The 19,201-nt window shown below is 47.2% G+C and overlaps 2 protein-coding genes and 1 long non-coding RNA gene across 4 annotated transcripts in view; 2 read left to right on the plus strand and 1 right to left on the minus strand.

Moving 5' to 3' along the window:
* The window catches only part of fhip2a (FHF complex subunit HOOK interacting protein 2), a 9,073-nt gene extending 5,476 nt beyond the window's left edge, over positions 1–3,597 (minus strand). The window contains exons 1-9 of the mRNA XM_047030286.1: positions 3,393–3,597; positions 2,501–2,579; positions 2,103–2,272; positions 1,781–1,885; positions 1,539–1,661; positions 1,292–1,413; positions 997–1,072; positions 666–862; positions 205–319 (exon numbers count right to left, since the gene is read on the minus strand). Coding sequence (XP_046886242.1) covers positions 205–319; positions 666–862; positions 997–1,072; positions 1,292–1,413; positions 1,539–1,661; positions 1,781–1,885; positions 2,103–2,272; positions 2,501–2,579; positions 3,393–3,437 — 1,032 coding nt within the window. The 5' untranslated portion in view covers positions 3,438–3,597. The remainder of the gene's footprint in view (positions 1–204; positions 320–665; positions 863–996; positions 1,073–1,291; positions 1,414–1,538; positions 1,662–1,780; positions 1,886–2,102; positions 2,273–2,500; positions 2,580–3,392) is intronic.
* A 488-nt stretch (positions 3,598–4,085) lies between these two features.
* LOC124474296 lies at positions 4,086–8,048 on the plus strand. Of its 2 annotated transcripts, XR_006956803.1 has the most exons (5): positions 4,086–4,416; positions 5,076–5,409; positions 5,505–5,560; positions 5,697–5,972; positions 6,291–8,043. It is a non-coding gene; the product is annotated as an uncharacterized LOC124474296 (long non-coding RNA). The 2 variants fall into 2 exon arrangements; XR_006956802.1 differs by having other exon boundaries at positions 4,092–4,416; positions 5,697–8,048.
* A 4,656-nt stretch (positions 8,049–12,704) lies between these two features.
* LOC124473955 (actin-binding LIM protein 1-like) overlaps positions 12,705–19,201 on the plus strand; it is a 33,489-nt gene continuing 26,992 nt past the window's right edge. Inside the window, exon 1 of the mRNA XM_047029729.1 lies at positions 12,705–12,792. Coding sequence (XP_046885685.1) covers positions 12,705–12,792 — 88 coding nt within the window. The remainder of the gene's footprint in view (positions 12,793–19,201) is intronic.

A 19,201-nucleotide genomic window follows, 5' to 3' on the forward strand; every position in this document is an offset into this window, starting at 1 on the left:
CCCAAACACCCTCGACACAGCGCCCAAACACCCTCGACACAGCATTTTTTTTTATAGCGATTTCTTCCGTGTTACTCTGTCCTGTTTTCACCCCTCCATTCCAAAACGCCAGTCTCCCTTCTCTGCAGAACACATTAGTCTATCGCACAAACTAGCCCCCTTTCTGCGGGAAACCCTGCACAGCGTGTGGTCAGTGTTGAGTACCTTCTGGGCTTCTTTGATGAGTTGGTCACAGTAATCCAGCCAGGAGAGGAAGGAGATCAGAGCTCTCTTCCCTGTGAACACGGCTGTGTCTTCCTTCAGGTTATACACATCCAACCTGCAAACACACACACCATCCACAAGGTTAACACACCGCTACACAAACAACACTCACAGACTGGTCTCCAGAAATGGTATTCAGCCTCACAATAGCTTTGAGATGTTAATATTAGAACTGTGGAGTCATTTTCCAGTCTGATTCCAGCTGCACCACAAGGTCTGGGGGTGAATCTTGTTAAGAGAACATTGATGACCACCTAACAAGATTAACACTGATAAATCATTACACATAATTGATTGACTGTTTTGTCTTGGCAGGCTGTCCACTAGATGTGACATGACAGAGGGGGTGCCCAGTCCCAGTCCCAGCCTCGGCCCCAGCCCCAGTCCCAGCCCCAGCGTACCCCCAGTTTACGGCCTCCACCGTCTCTATATCCAGGGGGTCCATGGACTGGGGCAGAGCCCTGTAGAAGGAGGCCAGCCTGGCAGTCAGCAGCTCACACAGCTCTGTGTTCTCAGTCAGACTCCTGGCGGCTGCAGGCTCCGGTAAGCTGGCTAGCAGCATCAGGCCCTCACACGCCTTCACCACGATCCTGCCATCCTGGGGGGAAGGAGGGAGTTACATATAGATCATTATCTAATAACATGAACCAGAAACATAGATTGATAATAGATGTACATGGTTTGGTAGTGTCATGTTCCACCTCCAGCCACTGGGCTGGAGCAGGGACCCACCGGGCTCCTGGTGAGGTTGAGGAGGGAGGAGACCAGGTTATAGTTGTTGTTCTGCTGGGCAGAGCTGGCTGCTGCTCTGGGCTCCCCTGGGGCTGTCCCACCCTGGCCTTCGGCCTGGGGCTGGGCCTGGGGCTGGGCCTGGGGCTGAGGCTGGGCCTGGGGCTGGGCCTGGGGCTGAGGCTGGGCCTGGGGCTGGGCCTGGGGCTGGGCCTGGGGCTGAGGCTGGGCCTGGGGCTGGGCCTGGGCCTGGGCCTGGGGCTGAGGCTGGGCCTGGGGCTGGGCCTGGGGCTGAGGCTGGGCCTGGGGCTGGGCCTGGGCCTGGGCCTGGGGCTGAGGCTGGGCCTGGCCAGTATCTGGAGACGAAGGGTCCATCTCCTCTCCTCCAGGACTCCGGGCTTCTGGCCTCCTCATCCGGCTCTGGGAACACAGACTCAACATGATCTGGGACACATCACTCCAGCCCCCCTCTCTCCTATCAGCATCCTGTTTCCACCCTCCTGTTTCCCTGATCAGAGTTGGTCTGAAGCTCCGGGAGAACGTACCTCCAGGAAGAAGTTGACGAGGTAGGGGTCCTGCTTGAGCTTGGCACAGACGATGCAGAGGAACTGGATCTCCTCGCTCTCGGTAGGGGCAGCCAGAACCTCTCCACACAGACGCACCAGCTTCTGAAGGGTCACCACAGCAGCACACGCAAAACACCTTCAACATGTAGTCCGTTTCAAGCAATTCAAACCCCAGTATGTAGAAAGCAGACCCCAGCAGGTCCAGCTGCCAGGGGGCTCACCTGTACTGGTCTGTGGACGTTGATGTGGGGCAGCAGGGGCTGGCGGATGCGTCCGAGCAGCTTAGTGTAGAAACTCAGAACTTGCTGCTTCATCCCTGGAGGGCACTGGAAGACAAACACACACACCCTGAAGGACACTAGAGAACCGTTTCTCTAACCCTAACCCTACTAAGCACTCTGGAGCCATAGTAAAGTAGTAACCTCCCTCCTCAGTATAAACACAGGCCACCCGCGGTGAGGCAGGGGGACAGCATCAACACTGAGGACTGTCTGTGTCGTCTGTCTGTGGGTCTGGTCTAGACTGCTGCTTATGGAACCTTACGTCTGCCTTGCCCAGAGTGTAGAGGGTCTCCAGGATCTTGTGGTGGAGGAGGTATTCCATGCAGGGCCCCGTCTCCCCAGACTCCCTCTCCCCCTCCTCCTGGGTGAGGATGTCCAGCATCTGTTCCAGGTGGGAGGGGATGTTGGTGTCGGTCACTGGGGCTTTGTCATCTAGGAGACAAACACATGCAGTTAGCAACCATGCATACCCCAGACACAGCAGGTGTGGGGTGCATACACACACGCATATATATCATTCAGATAAGATGTGCTTGAAAGCTAATGTGCTTGAAAGCAAATGTAGGCTACAGAGAGTTGGGTCATAATACATTGTTCTTTATTCTATGTTATTCCAAACTGATTCCAGACCTTGGATAACAGTGTTTTAACTGTTCTTACCTGATGTCTCAATGTAATAATGTGTGATGGCCTTCCAGTGATATACAAAGTCTTCCTGCAAGGGCAGTGAAGGTGCAAGCTGAAAAATAATAGACAACATTAAAAAACACGCAGTCATAGATCCCGTTTAGGACACCATAACAAGACAAGACACCCAGATCCTCTTCAGAACCCCACCACACACTAACATACATGCTTATTAGAGCTGATCCACAACGACGACTAGGACCTCCTGTGGACAGTGTTCATACACGTCCAGCTATCTGCCGCTCCCTCAACAGAGGCTGTGTTTGTAAATAATACCCATGACTATCAGAGTTTTAAATATAACCAAAGAGGTTTTAGGGTGACAGACATTCTAGCAAATGGTTGGATGTTTTTGGTTCAATAAACGTCATAGTGTAGGTCGTTTACAGGCTGTATTAGCTCACATCAACAAGCAAGCCGTCCTCAGGTGTCAGCCACACAACTTCTGGCTAGCTAGCCCTAGCTATAGCTTATGCCTTGCATTAGAATGCAACAATTAATATTGTAGTCTACTTTCCTAGTCTATGCTGGTTGCAAATATTTCAGAATCAGTTGCTCATGTTTCATAATCCAAACTGAACCACTAGCCTTTCAAGCTAGCCATCAAGTTTTAGTGAGGTAGCTCGCTGGGGTCTTCACATACTCAGACATAACAAAGACATCGCAGGCATAACCAAGCACTTAACCGTCTATATTTCAAAATAAGCAAATGCTATGATGGATGGATGGCTAGCGAGCCATCACTTTCTAGACCCTCATCTAGCTAGCTTTCAAGGGCCGACCATAAACACAGGCCCATTTCTCGCCGACTTCGATTGAACCCTGAACGGCAGGTACGTTTGTCAAAACAGGTAACTTAACTCACCGCCTCAACTGCGTGCTGGAGAATCGATGTGAATTTGGAGAACATTTTGTTCTTCGACTGGAGCAGTTTCTCACGAGAAGACTTAGAGAATTCCTCTATCTTCTTTCTATTGCTACCTCCGCGATCCAGATTGGAGGTTTCATATAATGACCCTGAGAGGAAAATAAAGACCCACCATAAAACAGTAAAACGCACTAGCCAATGACTTCAAAGATCTAGACTTGCACAACCAAGCCAGCTCTGGGCACCAGGCCTGTAAGCACCAGTAAAAAACACGGTTCGAGCAGGCTGGATTCTAGTATGGACACGGTGGCACTTCCCCAGCCAAGCGATAAATGTTTTGACCACCAGAGAGCAGTAAGTCTCACATATGGGAGGATAAACACGTTTTACTTTACTTTACACTTTGCATGAATATAAGAGTGAAGTAAATACTGTAGCATGGGAAGAAGAATATGCCAGTTCATGTTTTAACTTTGATTTCCTCATTTAGGAATTGGTCTGACTGGCGAATGACGATGCCTGGCTAAAGGTTATACTGGGAGGATTAAAACTAATAGTGCAACATAAAGCCAATTACATATTGAATACAACTGTTATATTTATTGCATTCTTCAGAAAATGCTGAGAGATTTATCGAGACTTTGTCGAAAGAAATCGTTTTGGGCCCCTTAGCCTTTTATTGTGAAAAAAATAAACGTGGCCGGAAGTACTTACAGTCGACGCAAACTCAGTATCTGCGTTTGTTTTCAATGAAGGAGGAGAAATAGGACAGAATAAGTTTTTGCAGCCAATTATTACATCGAGCAGTTCATTCCGAGAATGTCCGAAATATCCAAAACACAAATGCTTAAAGCTTTGATCAACGAACGACTAGTGTTCGCCGTTTTGGAAATATTCGAGGCAGTAGAAAAAAACATACATGAATACCACGAGGAGGTGGACAAGACTACTCAAGAAAACACACGTCCTAAAAAGCGTTTGGACTTGATTCTTCAACCTGAGATAAGATTGGACCGAGCTGGTAAGGTTTGCCACCAAGTTATTTGCACAGAGCTGCCATTTGATACAAGTGTATAATCAGCGTTTTGAGTCACGATTATCTAAAGCTACCACAATATCAGTTTCCAAATCTACTCTGCCGGTTGTACCGAAATCGGTGAACTGTCGCGTGCAACTGCATAGTAAACAAACTAGACATGTAGCTAACGAACTTACAAATGTATGTCTGACTGAACAGAATAACAATTTGAGTCCAATGTAATGTGTGTATTACGTAAAGCTCCAAAAACTGTATTTAGCGCGCAAATTAATATTTATTAAATTGGCATCGCATCAACTGTGGAAGCCCCTAACTAAGCTCAAGAAAACATTCAATATGTCCTATGTTGGGACCAGAGCTTGGCTCTGGTTGGGACTGAGCCCAGAACGTTGACGACGTCTGGCTCGGCCTCTGAGGTATGTTCTACAGACACTAAGGCAGCAATCATTACTCTAGTCACTACAACCACTGTTTAGATTCACTAGATTAAAGTATTTTAACACTTAAGTTCTCATCAGATAATTAACTATAGGGTGCGGTTGGCATTTTGATGCTATCATGTAACCAGAGAGAAGAGTTAGAATGTTGTTTAAATTGGCCAATACAAGTCATGCAGAAGTTTTATGCTGTTCTCCATTCAGATGCTCAGCAGTGTGCTGGAGGTTGTGGAGAGGGGGGAGCAGATGGGCACCTGGCCGGTGAGCAGGCTGCCTGCCTGGGTCAGAAGCAGCCAGAACACCTGCAGGTGAAACAGGAGCTCTGCAGCCCGGAGGAGGACCAGCCGCTACAACAACTCAAGTGTGAAGAAGCTGAGCTCTCACAGGATCCTCATTGTTTACGTCAGCCACACCAGTTACACCGTCAGATGCTTGAGAGCAGGAAGGAAGGTGTCCGGGACTCTCTGGTGCTCAACCTGAACCTGAGGAAGTCTCAAGAACACCTGGGTCAATCCACGACACTGTGGCCATCTTAGATGTAGGTAACAACTCTGCAAAACGTTGGCTAATGTAGCTCGATTAATTTTATGAACAAGTATGTTGATTTGTATAAATATTTTTGATTTCAAACAGGTTTGGAGTGATTCACCAGGACAATCAATTTCTAAAAGGAGAAAGTTGGCAGAGATGTAAGTTTTCAAGTATGTTTTAAAAAGCTGCTGTGACAACCTGTATTATCGTTTGCATTAATCACAAAGTTTTTAGTTTTGTTCTGATTAAATATGATCAGTGGTGAAATGTGATGTAACACACCGTAACTCTCAGATGGAGGGACCCCATAGAGGCCACACTCCCCTGCTCCACCCTGCAGCTCCACCCTGCAGCTCCACCCTGCAGCTCCACCCTGCAGCTCCCCTCCACCCTGCAGAGCCCCTCCACCCTGCAGAGCCCCTCCACCCTGCAGAGCAGCTCCACCCTGCAGCACAGCTCCACCCTGAAGAGCCCCTCCACCCTGCAGAGCCCCTCCACCCTGCAGAGCCCCTCCACCCTGCAGAGCCCCTCCACCCTGCAGCACAAGGTCCTCCATGTAACGACCCCTGTGTAAGGAAGTAGCAACCATTACCTTGCCCTGCTGCCACCATGTGACACAGGCAGACAGGTGTGCTGCCACCATGTGACACAGGCAGACAGGTGTGATGCCAGAATGTGACACAGGCAGACAGGTGTGATGCCACCATGTGACACAGGCAGACAGGTGTGATGCCACCATGTAACACAGTCTATACATAGTGTGACCCTAACAGCCAAAGAATATACTGAATTTCAGAAATAATATTAAACCATTACATATGCTGATATGTGTCATTACATATCAGCATGACCATCTGTATGAGAGCTGATGTAAGCTAGTGTTTTCAGGCTGGTGATGGGCCCAGAGCTGCAGACATGGAGCTGGTGGCCAGGCTGTCTGACAGACTGCTGGAGCTGAGACGGCCGGCAGGACTGACCCTCCACAGCCAGCAGTTCTCAGGCTGGATCTACTATGCAAACCTGGATCTTGAGTAAAACCCAGGAGTGTTTATCCTCTACGTTGTGTAATCACTTGGCCTTCTACTTAGGTGGACAGCATCATGGGCTTGTGGCAGAGGCTGGCGGATCCTGATAAGCAGCTGGTTGGGCACCTGGACCGGCCGAGACCATGCAGGCTCAGGTGTCCCAAGGCGAAAGACGTTCTCCTCCCAGGGGTGGACAGAGGGAAGCGGGGTGTGTTGGGGGGCTCTGCCCAGAGGCCAGACTGCTGCTGGCTGGTGGAGGCCATCTTTGTGAGGCTCTGCAAGATTCACAAGAGTCCCAAGAAGAAGTGGGGCCTGACAAGCCTGACAAGATGGTGTCTGATCTTGAATGACTACCGTACCATACAGCAGCTGGTTCTGTCCAGCGAGGCCATGAAGCAGTGCTCCCTACAGCTGACTGAAGTGGACCAGACAACCCTCCGTCAGTGGCACAGGCAGAGGCTCTGCCCTGCTGTGGCTCCACCATCCCAGAAAGCAGCCATGAGGAGCCTCCAGCCCCAGGTTGCAGCAGGGCAGGCCCCAGCCTAGAGGCAGTCAGCCCACACACTGGCCCCTCCTCTCGAGGCAGTCAGCCCACACACTGGCCCCTCCTCTAGAGGCAGTCAGCCCACACACTGGCCCCTCCTCTAGAGGCAGTCAGCCCACACACTGGCCCCTCCTCTAGAGGCAGTCAGCCCACACACTGGCCCCTCCTCTAGAGGCAGTCAGCCCACACACTGGCCCCTCCTCTAGAGGCAGTCAGCCCACAGCTGGGAGTCCAGAGGGAGATGTGTACCACCCAGTCTTGGATGGTTTTACTAATGCCTGCAGGTCCAGGTCTGTCTGTTCCTATCCTGATCTCCGCTTCTTGCTAATGTCTGTCCGGTCCCGCCCATCAAAACCCGAGTGTACAAACGTAGAGTGAGGCCTAACATGTGTCGGAGGTGTGGGCAGCACCACAACACCCTGACGGGCAGAGCCAGTACAGGGGGCTGGTCTACTGCCCGGCCTCCGAGACGCTGTCCAAGGAACTGTGGCTCAGGGAGCAGAGGAGAACATGCAGTAAAGTAGCTGTGCAGCAGTAGTTTAAATATGTTGGTGTTTGTAAATAAAAGGTTATGGGGGTGTATGATTTCCTTGTCATTCATTCATTAATTGTAGGTTCATTGGTTTTAACTGACATACTATTTTACTATACTTATCTCAGGAGAAACGTTTGTCTTGCAGTACCCACACACCTGCATGCTGGTAGAGGCCACCCTCACCCGTGCAGCAGTGTCCAGAAACCCCTTCTCCGTCCATGCGGTCCCATTTGCCAAGAGATTTGGGAGCGGGCTGATATGTGCAGACAACCACTCCTGGGGACAGGGCGAAAATATTTAGAAGTAAAAAATAAGCATTTTTTTCAAAGATATTTTCTGGTGTCCGTACTTTACTTCACCATAGATGTAATCTTTTCTCCTTTTTTTACTTTGCCTCCTAAGATTTTCTACACAAATATCTGTATTTTCTACACTTTATATTTTCAAGCCAGGCTCATTACTTTTTCTAATCTGTATTTGATGGCATGGTCTTTCTCACCCCTGTCCTCTCCTTTCATTGTGTGTGTGAAAAATAAAAGTTAGATTTTTTTGTTTGTTTTAACTTTAGAAACTTTTTAGAAAAGAAATCAAGTTTCCCCAAAAAAGTTTTGAAAGTTTGATAATTTTTTGAAAATATTTTTTCAAAACTTTTTCCAACAGACGGTAAAGAGAGGACCCTCAAACCCTAAACGTTTTTGAAAAATATGTTTCTGAAGGTTGAGATAATATTTTTGAAAAAGTTTCTAAAGGTTAAAATAACCTATTCTAACTAAAGTTTCAAAAAAGTTGACAGAAAATGTTTCAAAAAGTTCTGAAAGGTTGACAAATATTTTATCAAATTGTTGCATCATTGATGAGTACTTGATGAGCACTTTGCTATACTATTGTACTCTGCTCTGCTTTAATCTACTGTTTTAGGCTTATTTTCCTTGCCTTTCCCTCTCCTCCTCTCCCCTCCTTTCAGTTTGTGTGTGTGGAAAAAAAGGTACCTTATGGATGAGACAGAGTTAGCAATGTCGACTTGACTGAGTATAGAGACATTCCTCATCATCCATGGCCTAGGAGGGAGATTTTCGAAATTGTCGGTGTCAAAAAAAATGATTCCTGGCAAATGCGTCTATAGTGTCTTTTTGTATTAATGGTGCGTCCATCAGAGCCCCTGTGAGGTCCAGTCAGAGCCCACACTTCTTTACTTTGAGTGAAAAAGTGTAGTCACTTCAACTTTTACCAGTCTTTTTAAACATGAGTATCTATAGGGCCTACTATTTGACTCCGTGCAAGACTGTGCCCCCTGGCGGTAGTTTGGCATACTTCTGGCCTCAAGTGAAGGGGGCCTGTAGGAATACTACTACCTGTGTCAGATGTGGTTGTTATAACGGACTAATGTGCTGTTATATCCTATAACAAGGCAGTCAGAGATATTAGTTGGGCAAGTAGGTTACGTAACTTTTTTTAATTATGAAAACAATGTTATATGTTAACACTTTAAAAGTTAGGCCTACTTGATTATTAGCTACATTATTTATTATATTTAGCCTACCTACCTCACCCACTCCTACAATGACAACTTAATCGATGATAAAACTCATTATTAAACATCAATATCAAAAAAGAAACTGAAATTGTAGCGAATTACTTGGCATTCTCTTGAACTTTTCGCATTTGTAGTAAAGAGGTAGCCTACGTGACCAGACATTGCGATTTTTGATAAATTGTCTGAAATAAGATTAACTTGGGAAGTGTCCCTACAAAACTGTATGATATACCTACAAACCAAGTGTGGTGGGCTTTCCCAGCTTTACTGAACATCAAAATCAATGTGAATGTTTTAGGATTCGCGTAACAGGATGATTTGCCTCCCCATCCCAGCAGGACACGCCCTAACGCCACTCAGCGGGCTACCTACAGGAAAAACGTGGGCTGCGTTTACTCTGCGTACAGTCCTAAATAGTCCTATTGTCATATTGTCGGGCACAAATATTCTCAACCGCTTCTCTATTCTCTATTTTTTTTTCAAAGCGTCACTTGGGATTTCGTAAATAAGCCTCCATACCCACCGGGCATGTCTACTGCTGCAAGAGGTGAGTGTCTACGACCGGTACCGCAGTAGCCTTCATTACATTCGGGACAGAATATATACATCGCATGTAAACCGTGATAACCGATACAGAAAAGGTAGCCCAGTTGCGTCGTTCAACGTGAGTTGTCTCAGACTCAAGACGCGGTTAAGTAGGGTACAATCCCCCTGCTGTACCCGGCGCATAGCCCAAACTAAACTAAAAGCTGCCTCTGAACCGCAAACAGGCTATCATTATGAAATGAACCTGCCTATTTTGACGCATTTGCACAAATAAAAGACCAGACCCAGGGATGATATGTCAGGTGTTGCTGTGTAGAAGAAATGACAGCCACATTGTAGCCTAAGTGCCAATACCATAGACAGTGTAGGCTATAGAAAGCGTTTGTAACATTGAGTACAAGTAAGAAGTTGTTCTAATACCGTAACTTTCACCTGTTCATTCTGGCTATTTAAGCCCCGATGTTCATAATTTCTGCTTGGAGGGCAACATGGACACTGGGTTGAATACACCTGTCATCAGGTTTACCTTGTTTAGGAGGATAAAATAATTTAGCAACAGATTCAGATTGTCTCACCATATGTTGTTGTCATGGGAGACATTGTTCTGAGAGCCTTCTTCAGGTTTCCCTGGAGTGTGAAAGTCAACTTCCTGCTTTCTCAGCTGCAGGGTGCCTCTGTGGTCTGTGACTGGATGTTGGGTTTCCTGTCTGGCGGGGGGACAGTGGTCAGCTCCCAGCCTCCAGCTTGAAGGAGGGAACCATCATCTCCCTCTGCCTTCAGATGCATTCTGGGTTATTTCGATAATTAATTTTCGATAATCAGTTCTCGCTCTGCATAGAGTATATCCCACAGGACTGGAGAGTAAGCAGTTTGAGGAGATGTTGAAAGTTAGCAGACTGTTCACAGCAGGTGGGCCTGTGTGGTGTCCTGGATGTGAGGTAGTGGTCTGTCTGGCAGGGCTGGGGTAAACAGCCTCCAGATGTTCAGAGGTCATGGCTAGTGATGTGTGCTGAGAGAGGAGGCTGTGCTGGGCGGACAAACAACACCACAACATGAGAGCGTACTGCACAAGAACTACACTGACAATAACACAACATGTACTGGATGACTTTTCTTCATGTGTGTTTTGGGGGCCAGAACCCAGTTCCTCTCTGAGGGGCAGCAGCATGTTACATGACACGTTAAGTGCTAATCCCTCTAGGACTGACGTTGAGAAGGTTCTGGAATTGCTGACTCGCTTCCTCACTTCTTGCTCTCTGTGATGTCATCCTCATGTGGGCGTATTTGTCCTGCTATTGGGGATGGGGGTCTTAGAAGCCAGCACTCGTGGGTCCTGAGGTCACGCACACGGGATTAACATGCCTCACGCCTGTGTTACCGGCCAATCGTTCTGATGTAAGTCCTGCTCTGAAACCATGCTGGAGGAACGCCTGCTCACTTTGGTTGGTGTAATTAATGATCTAAAACATGTGAACAGTTGTTTATCAAACAATGTCATAGCATGTCATTTGATGGTACTTAGACCATTTTACAGAAAGTGGAATGGAAAAAGGAATTCCATGCCAGGGCTTAATTTCACATGGTTGGATATTATATCTCTGGATCCATTTGGCATCAGTCCTACTTTTAGCTCTACTTTCCACTTAAAAACTCAGAACTGTCCATTTTGCGTTTGGCATTACCATGGTCTTGGTCTTCTCGTCGTTTGTCCTGTATCATTCCAGCCGACCTCACACACTAGTGTGGCTCTGCAGCTCTCTGATGACGGTACCTGATGTACCTGCTGTACCTGATGTACCTGCTGTACCTGCTGTACCTGAGGTGTCTGCTGTACCTGCTGTACCTGCTGTACCTGCTGTACCTGCTGTACCTGAGGTGTCTGCTGTACCTGCTGTACCTGCTGTACCTGATGTACCTGCTGTACCTGCTGTACCTGAGGTGTCTGCTGTACCTGCTGTACCTGCTGTACCTGAGGTACCTGCTGTACCTGCTGTACCTGCTGTACCTGCTGTTCCTGAGGTGTCTGCTGTACCTGCTGTACCTGCTGTACCTGAGGTGTCTGCTGTACCTGCTGTACCTGCTGTACCTGAGGTACCTGCTGTACCTGCTGTACCTGCTGTACCTGCTGTTCCTGAGGTGTCTGCTGTACCTGCTGTACCTGCTGTACCTGCTGTACCTGAGGTACCTGCTGTACCTGCTGTACCTGAGGTACCTGCTGTACCTGCTGTACCTGCTGTACCTGAGGTGTCTGCTGTACCTGCTGTACCTGCTGTACCTGAGGTACCTGCTGTACCTGCTGTACCTGCTGTACCTGAGGTGTCTGCTGTACCTGCTGTACCTGCTGTACCTGAGGTACCTGCTGTACCTGCTGTACCTGAGGTGTCTGCTGTACCTGTTGTACCTGAGGTACCTGCTGAACCTGCTGTACCTGAGGTGTCTGCTGTACCTGCTGTACCTGAGGTACCTGCTGTACCTGCTGTACCTGATGTACCTGCTGTACCTGCTGTACCTGCTGTACCTGCTGTACCTGATGTACCTGCTGTACCTGCTGTACCTGATGCATCAGAATGCCCCAAAAGAGCCTCTGGGTTGATCCCAGGTATGTAGGATGGAGTTTAATCCTCCCTTCTCTCCTCCACCTGTATGCAGGCCCCTCTCCTCCACCTGTATGCTGGCGTAAGACCCTGCAGCACAATGTATTTAACCCTTTCCTAGAGGGTTGCACCTTCTGGCTTGTGGAAAATAGAAAGTGGGTGATAGTGGAGGAAGTCCTCTTCCTTCGTGACCCTGACTTAGAGCCTCGTTCCTGGGCTAGTCTCTATGGGACCTGTCCAGTCCCTACCTGTCAGGCTGCAGCAGAGTCTGCGTCGCTGCGGAGCGCTGCAGCCTGCTCCTCCTCTGAGCACTGGAGAAAGCTGCTCTCTCTCTCACCACACCATCCTCCGCATCAGCACTTTCTGCCAGAGTGTGTTCTCGCATGTGTGTGTGTGTGTGTGCACCCGTGCGGCCTTGTGCGTGAACCTGTGTGTGTGTGTCCGTGCATGTGTCTGAATAATTGATGAGGAGGAGAAGCAACAGAAGAGCTGCTGGGACAGAGAGAGTGTGTTAGCGTAGCGAGATGGGGGAGAGGAGCCCTGTACAGCAGCCTCCCTATGAAGGGATCTGCAACTACGCCCAGAAAATCACCTCCTGCTTCGGACTGGACGGTAAGAGAGAGCGGGGTTCCTCCCGTGAGCCGAGGGGAGAGAGGGGAGGGTGGGCCGCGATGACTAAGGACCATCCGAGACTCACTCAGTGATCCTAACATTTCAACGGGATGCTTTCTGTTTGTCTAACCATGATGCGTATTGTGTGAATGTGTAATGTTTGTTCACTACGGATTATAAATATATGTATGTGTGTGTGTGTATGTATGTGTGTGTGTGTGTGGAGAAAGCATGGCTGCTAGGATGTGTAGCTACGCCCCAGAGGGTGGAGGGGAGGAGCAGGGAAGTAGAGGGCAAAGCCCCACTGCAGTACAGCAGCATGTGCTCTAGCTCTGCCTCTGTCCTCACGCCTGCCTCTGTCCTCTAGCTCTGCCGCTGTCCTCACGCCTGCCTCTGTCCTCTAGCTCTGCCTCTGTCCTCACGCCTGTCTCTGTCCTCACTCCTCACGCCTGCCTCTGTCCTCACGCCTGCCTCTGTCTTCACGCCTGTCCTCCGCCTGGCATCAAGCCTCACCCTTCAGACCGCTTGCTGCAGCAGCGGCTGGGCTGGAGGACAGATGGATGATCTAGGTGAGGTGAGGATGAAACTGAGGAACAATAAAATATTGATGTCAGTAGAAGCACTCATTCATCTGTGCTGTAGCGGTCCTGTGTTCTCACTGTGACCTAGAAGGGAAGGGAGTTTGTAACAGCACCAGTCCTGGAAATGTCCTCTAGATTAGAAGGGTTCCCACTGTGTGTTTCTTCTGGGTGGAGGGAATGATGTTTAGGAGGATGCTTTGTCAAGTGTATACAGTATGGTGTGACTGATGTCTCCACAACAAGAGCATGCAAACTGGCTGTGCTGTCTTTGTAGTAGCCATGTAGTTCTACCATAGAAATAATAAAAGCATGTTTTATTGAATCGGTTTTATCAGTCTGTACAAGGTAACTTTATGGAACTTCATCCAGTTGCCAGTCTGCCTCTTTCCCAGGTTTGCTGAGCACTGCTGGCACTAAAATAGTTAAGTGAGTGCTCTCTCTCCCTCATCCTGCCTCCCAGAAGATCATCTTGATGAGTCTTTATTTTTGGCACATGGAAAATTCACTCCATCATCGAGGAGAGAGAAAGTGCAATCTTTAATTCATGAACTTTCACCAAAATCCTCAAATGAATGAAAATTTGTGGAGGGCCATTTATTATCATTTTTTTTTTTTTATATCCGTCCGTTCCTTTGGAAATCTTTGTGAAAACATGATTCATTCCGCCATTAGACATTCCAAGATTAGAAACTTAAGACTTGACTCCCTACATAGTGTGTATCCTCCTGATCCTCTTGTCAGACAGGGATCCCCCTCTCTCCTTATGACATGACCATGTAGCTCTGTGCAGAGCTGCACGCAAGGCTAGCTGGAAGGAGAGGAACAGCAAAAGTTAAGTCCTTCTAAGTTGTTTAGGGGTTTTTGTACTCTAATTTATATTTTTAACCATTTGTGTCAAGTGTGTCATTGCTGGTTTGGGAATGTACTTTCTGGTTTGAGACTTGTCAGATTTAGAAAGGTAACATTCTAAAGTCCACAAACAAATGAATTAAATCTAACTCAACTAAAAGCCTGCACACAAAAGAGTAAATTTAGTAGATAGCGCTAAGTGATCTTACTGTGTCTAATCTGGGGTCATGTAAGAGCATTGAAAATAGTTTTAGGTCTCATCATCTTTAAGCTTTCAATAGAATCTCACATATTAATTGGACAAATGTGAACAAGCTTAAAACTACATCAGAAACCTGGAGAGAAACATGTAAACAAAGACTGCGTCTGTAATCTGCTTAAAACCACCCAGTCCCAGTGGATTACCAGAGCTGTGTTCCTCCTGTGTGCTGTTCCACCCCCTGCAGGTAGGGGCAGCGTCCCTGGCAGGCGTGTTTAACACCATGCCATTCCCAGGAGATCACCAGGGAGTGTACGTCAGCCCTAAGCTGCTTAGGGAGTCAGGCTGACTGGTCAAGAGACACCCACCACAGTAAGCCTCTTTCCCTGGTCTCCTCCACCTGGAGGCTCCTCCTGCTCTCTGGCGTCTCGTTGCTGTACTGAGGAGTTGAAACCACTCGTCTCCTGCCTTGCTATCCGCCCGTTCAGGACCCGACGTACCTAGAGCCCTGAACCAGGACCCTGGCCCGGCCTACCTTGAGCCCTGAACCAGAACCCTGGCCCGGCCTACCTTGAGCCCTGACCCAGGACCCTGGCCCAGCCGTACCTGGAGCCCTGACCCAGGACCCTGGCCCAGCCGTACCTGGAGCCCTGACCCAGGACCCTGGCCCAGCTGTACCTAGAGTGCCTCACCCGGCTGTGTGGGAGTGTGGAGGGGGAGGTGGCCGACATGCCCACCCTGCCCACCCTCAGCAGCCTGGGCCAGCTGTGCAGCATGAGCCGCAGCCAGACCGTGAAGCGCTCGTCCCTGAAACGCAAGCCCTCTGTGAAGCGCATGTCGCTCATCGAGGACGGACATGTGGCAGAGGTGCTCTACCTCATCCCCAAACAGTACATGCTGCAACTGCCCGACTTCAACCCCCGCGACTACTACCTGAGCGACAGGCTGACGGACGTGGTCTCTGGTAGGACCTGGGAGGGAGGACTGTCAGACTGGGGCTCTCTCTCTCTCTCTCTCTCTCTCTCTCTCTCTCTCTATCTCTCTCTATCTCTCTCTCTCTATCTCTCTCTCTCTCTCCCTCCCTTTCTCTCTCTCTCTCTCTCTCTCTCTCTCTCTCTCTCTCCCTCCCTCTCTCTCTCTCTCTCTCTCTCTCTCTCTCTATCTATCCGTAGTTTTGGTTTCTTTGTTTCATGACAATGATGTCTCCTCATTGTCTATGTCCATTAATGTTTCATATAGCAGTATAATGTAGTGTCATAGTGTAGTCATTAATATAGCCATTGATTATTTTGGCCATTGCAATAGTCTACAGTTACAAAGCTAAATACCTGACATACTTTTACCCTGGTTGAATATTTGCACCAGGTACAATCATCCAAGATCAGAAGCAATCATTGTGGGGTGTTTGTGAGTGGGTGGTTTACAGTAACAATAGAAAGAGAACATTTGATGAGGTGCTACACAAAACATTTCTTTATTTCAATTGGATGGATGGAAGAGAGTGATTATGCTGTAACACTTCAGGTTGTGTGTGTGTGGTGGGTGTATGGATGTGTGTGGACGTGTATGTGTCTCTGTGTGTGTGTGTGTGATGGATGGATGTGTGTGTGTGTGCTACAATAGTATTTTTTTTTATGTCCTCGGAAAATGTACAAAACACTAAACCAATGCAGAAAAAAGCAGCAGAATCTGTAAAGCTGGGAAACATGAGGATATACTGTTGACATCAGGATTACATACAGAAACTTCCAGATGTGTTTATCCTCTAACTGCGGTTGCCAGATTCAGTCTGAAACCTCTCGTGACGCTTGAGCACTGCCAGAGACAGAATCCAGACACAACCTTCCATCCCATAATGTCATGGTGATGGGACGCTATTATTAGTGAGATGGTGGTTGATTGTTGTCTTGCAACCTTGAATTCTCCCCCAGCCAGGAGCAGTCCTGTAACAGAACACTGGTACTGAGCACATGGGGGTTCCTGAAACACAAACACAACCGTTTTAGTTTGAACTTCAATATTTAGCTTTTCACAGGAAGGACAGCCCACATGTGGTGATTTTGCATTTATAAATCTTCAATTTCAAATATTCCATTGATTCAATCCCATGACTGCCTGCAGACCAGCAGAGTGACTGCATGAGAGGAGGATTAGAAAGGAAATCCTGCTTTATGTTATCATTGTTATTATAAAATAATATCAATCAAATCTACACGAGTCAAAAGGGAACCAGTCATGATTACATCGACACAGAGAATGTGATTGTGAGCAAGTCTGACATTGTGTAATCCTGCTTTGCATTTTAATCCCAGAGGTACCTGTATACCCAGTAAAATGACTCAGATTATACTGGGGTTGGACTGGTCATGGTTAAACTGCTACATTTGTGAAGAACATTTCGTTGTTCTTTCATACAACTTGAAAGTGAAAACTCGTTGAGAGCCATTGAGCAATGCATCAAGCTGAAAACGGTCTTGTAGCTTTTGATAACCTTCCGGTTGTGCTTGGATGTGACACAGGGTAAGTCATGTCACAACAGTACAACAGTCAGACATACAGTGCCCTCCAAAAGTATTGGAACAGTGAGGCGAATTCCTTTATTTTTGCTGTAGACTGAAAACATTTGGGCTTGACATCAAATAATGAACGTGAGACCAGAGATCAACGTTTCAGCTTTTATTTCCAGGTATTTACATCAGGATCTGATGCACAACTAAGAAAATATCACATTTTGTTTGAATCCACCCATTTGTCATGTGATCAAAAGTATTGGAACAGATATACTTAAAACATATTTAAGTGAATAAGACTTAATATTTAGTTGCAAATCCTTTGCTTTCAATAACTGCAGCAAGTCTGTGACCCATTGACGTCACCAAACTTTTGCATTCTTCCTTTTTGATGCTTTCCCAGGCTTTCACTGCAGCCTCTTTCAGTTGTTGTTTGTTTTGTGGGGTTCCTCCCTTCAGTCTCCTCTTAAGCAGGTAAAATGCATGCTCTATAGGGTTTAAGTCTGGAGATTGACTTGGCCAGTCTAATACCTTTCATTTCTTGCCCCTGATGAACTCCTTTGTTGTTTTGGCAGTGTGTTTTGGGTCGTTATCTTGCTGCATGATGAAGGCTCTGCCAATCAGTTTGGTTGCATCTTTCCTTAAATTGGCAGACAAAATGTTTCTGTAGACTTCCGAGTTCATTTTGCTGCTGCCATCATGTGTTACATCCTCAATGAAGATTAATGAGCCCGTCCCAGAAGAAGCCATGCAAGCCCAAGCCATGACATTACCTCCACCGTGTTTCACAGATGAGCTTGTGTGTTTGGGATCATGAGCAGTTCCTTTCTTTCTCCAAACTTTAGCCTTTCCATCACTTTGGTAAAAGTTAATCTTTGTCTCATCAGTCCATAAAACTTTGTCCCAGAATTTTTGAGGTTCATCTCTGTACTTTTTGGCAAATTCCAGCCTGGCCTTCCTATTCTTCTTGCTAATGAGTGGTTTGCATCTTCTGGTGTAGCCCTTGTACTTTTGTTCATGAAGTCTTCTGCGAACAGTAGATAGTGATACCTTCACTCCTGCCATCTGGAGGTTGTTGCTGATCTCACTAACAGTTGTTTTAGGGTCTTTCTTTACAGCTCTCACAATGTTTCTGTCATCAACTGCTGATGTTTTCCTTGGTCTACCTGTTCGACGTCTGTTACTTAGTACACCAGTAGTTTTCTTCTTCTTCAGGACATTCCAAATGGTTGTACTGGCTATGGCCAATGTTTCTGCAATGGCTCTGATTGATTTTCCATCTTCTCTAAGACTCACAATTGCTTGTTTTTCACCCAAAGACAGCGCTCTGGTTTTCATGTTGTTTTCACCTCTGAATACAGTCTGCATAGACAAAACCTATCTTACCCAATCTGAACCTGAGTGTAGACATTCAGTGGTATTTATTGATTGAATAATGTATGTAATAGGACACACCTGGGCAACAAAACACACCTGTCAGTCACATGTTCCAATACTTTTGCTCACGTGACAAATGGGTGGGTTCGAACAAAAAGGTGATATTTTCTAATTTGTGCATCAGATCCTGATGTAAATACCTGGAAATAAAAGCTGAAACGTTGATCTCTGGTTTCACATTCATCGTTTGATGTCAAGCCCAAATGTTTTCAGTCTACAGCAAAAATAAAGGAATTGGCCTCACTGTTCCAATACTTTTGGAGGGCACTGTAGATCATCCATAGGTTTAAGTAAATCCACTTTTCACTCAAGGATAATGGGATTTACTGACCCATAATTATCCTGGCAACCCCTAGACAGACAGGATATTGGGTGTTGGGTAAGAAAGGGTACATGACTTGCTCTGACTGTGACATAATACTGTAACGAGGCCCTCTAATACTGTAAGAGGCCCTCATGCTGTTTCTCAAATCCTTTCTACAACCAGGAGCACACCAACAGCATATCAGCTAAAACAAATTACACAGTCAGTCAGATAGATATAAAACGATTTGGGCTATTTATTTCCGAACACCCCAATGCAGCCTCCACAGTGAGCAGCTCACTCTGATAGCTGCAGGTTCCACATTCCCCCCAGCAGGTGGAGTAGTTGACGGTGCAGTAAATGACACTAACACACAGAGAGAATCATGGAAACCCTGCTTGAGCAGTTTTAAGGTGCTGATTGTTGAAAAGGGGGAGTTTTTGTGTGGAGGTAAGGCCCAGTCCTCCTCTCTCTCTCTCTCCTCTCTCTCTCCTCTTTTCTCCTCCCTCTCCTCTCTTCTCCTCCCTCT

Source organism: Hypomesus transpacificus, chromosome 11 (genome assembly GCF_021917145.1).
Source record: "Hypomesus transpacificus isolate Combined female chromosome 11, fHypTra1, whole genome shotgun sequence".
Taxonomy (NCBI): Eukaryota; Metazoa; Chordata; class Actinopteri; order Osmeriformes; family Osmeridae; genus Hypomesus; species Hypomesus transpacificus.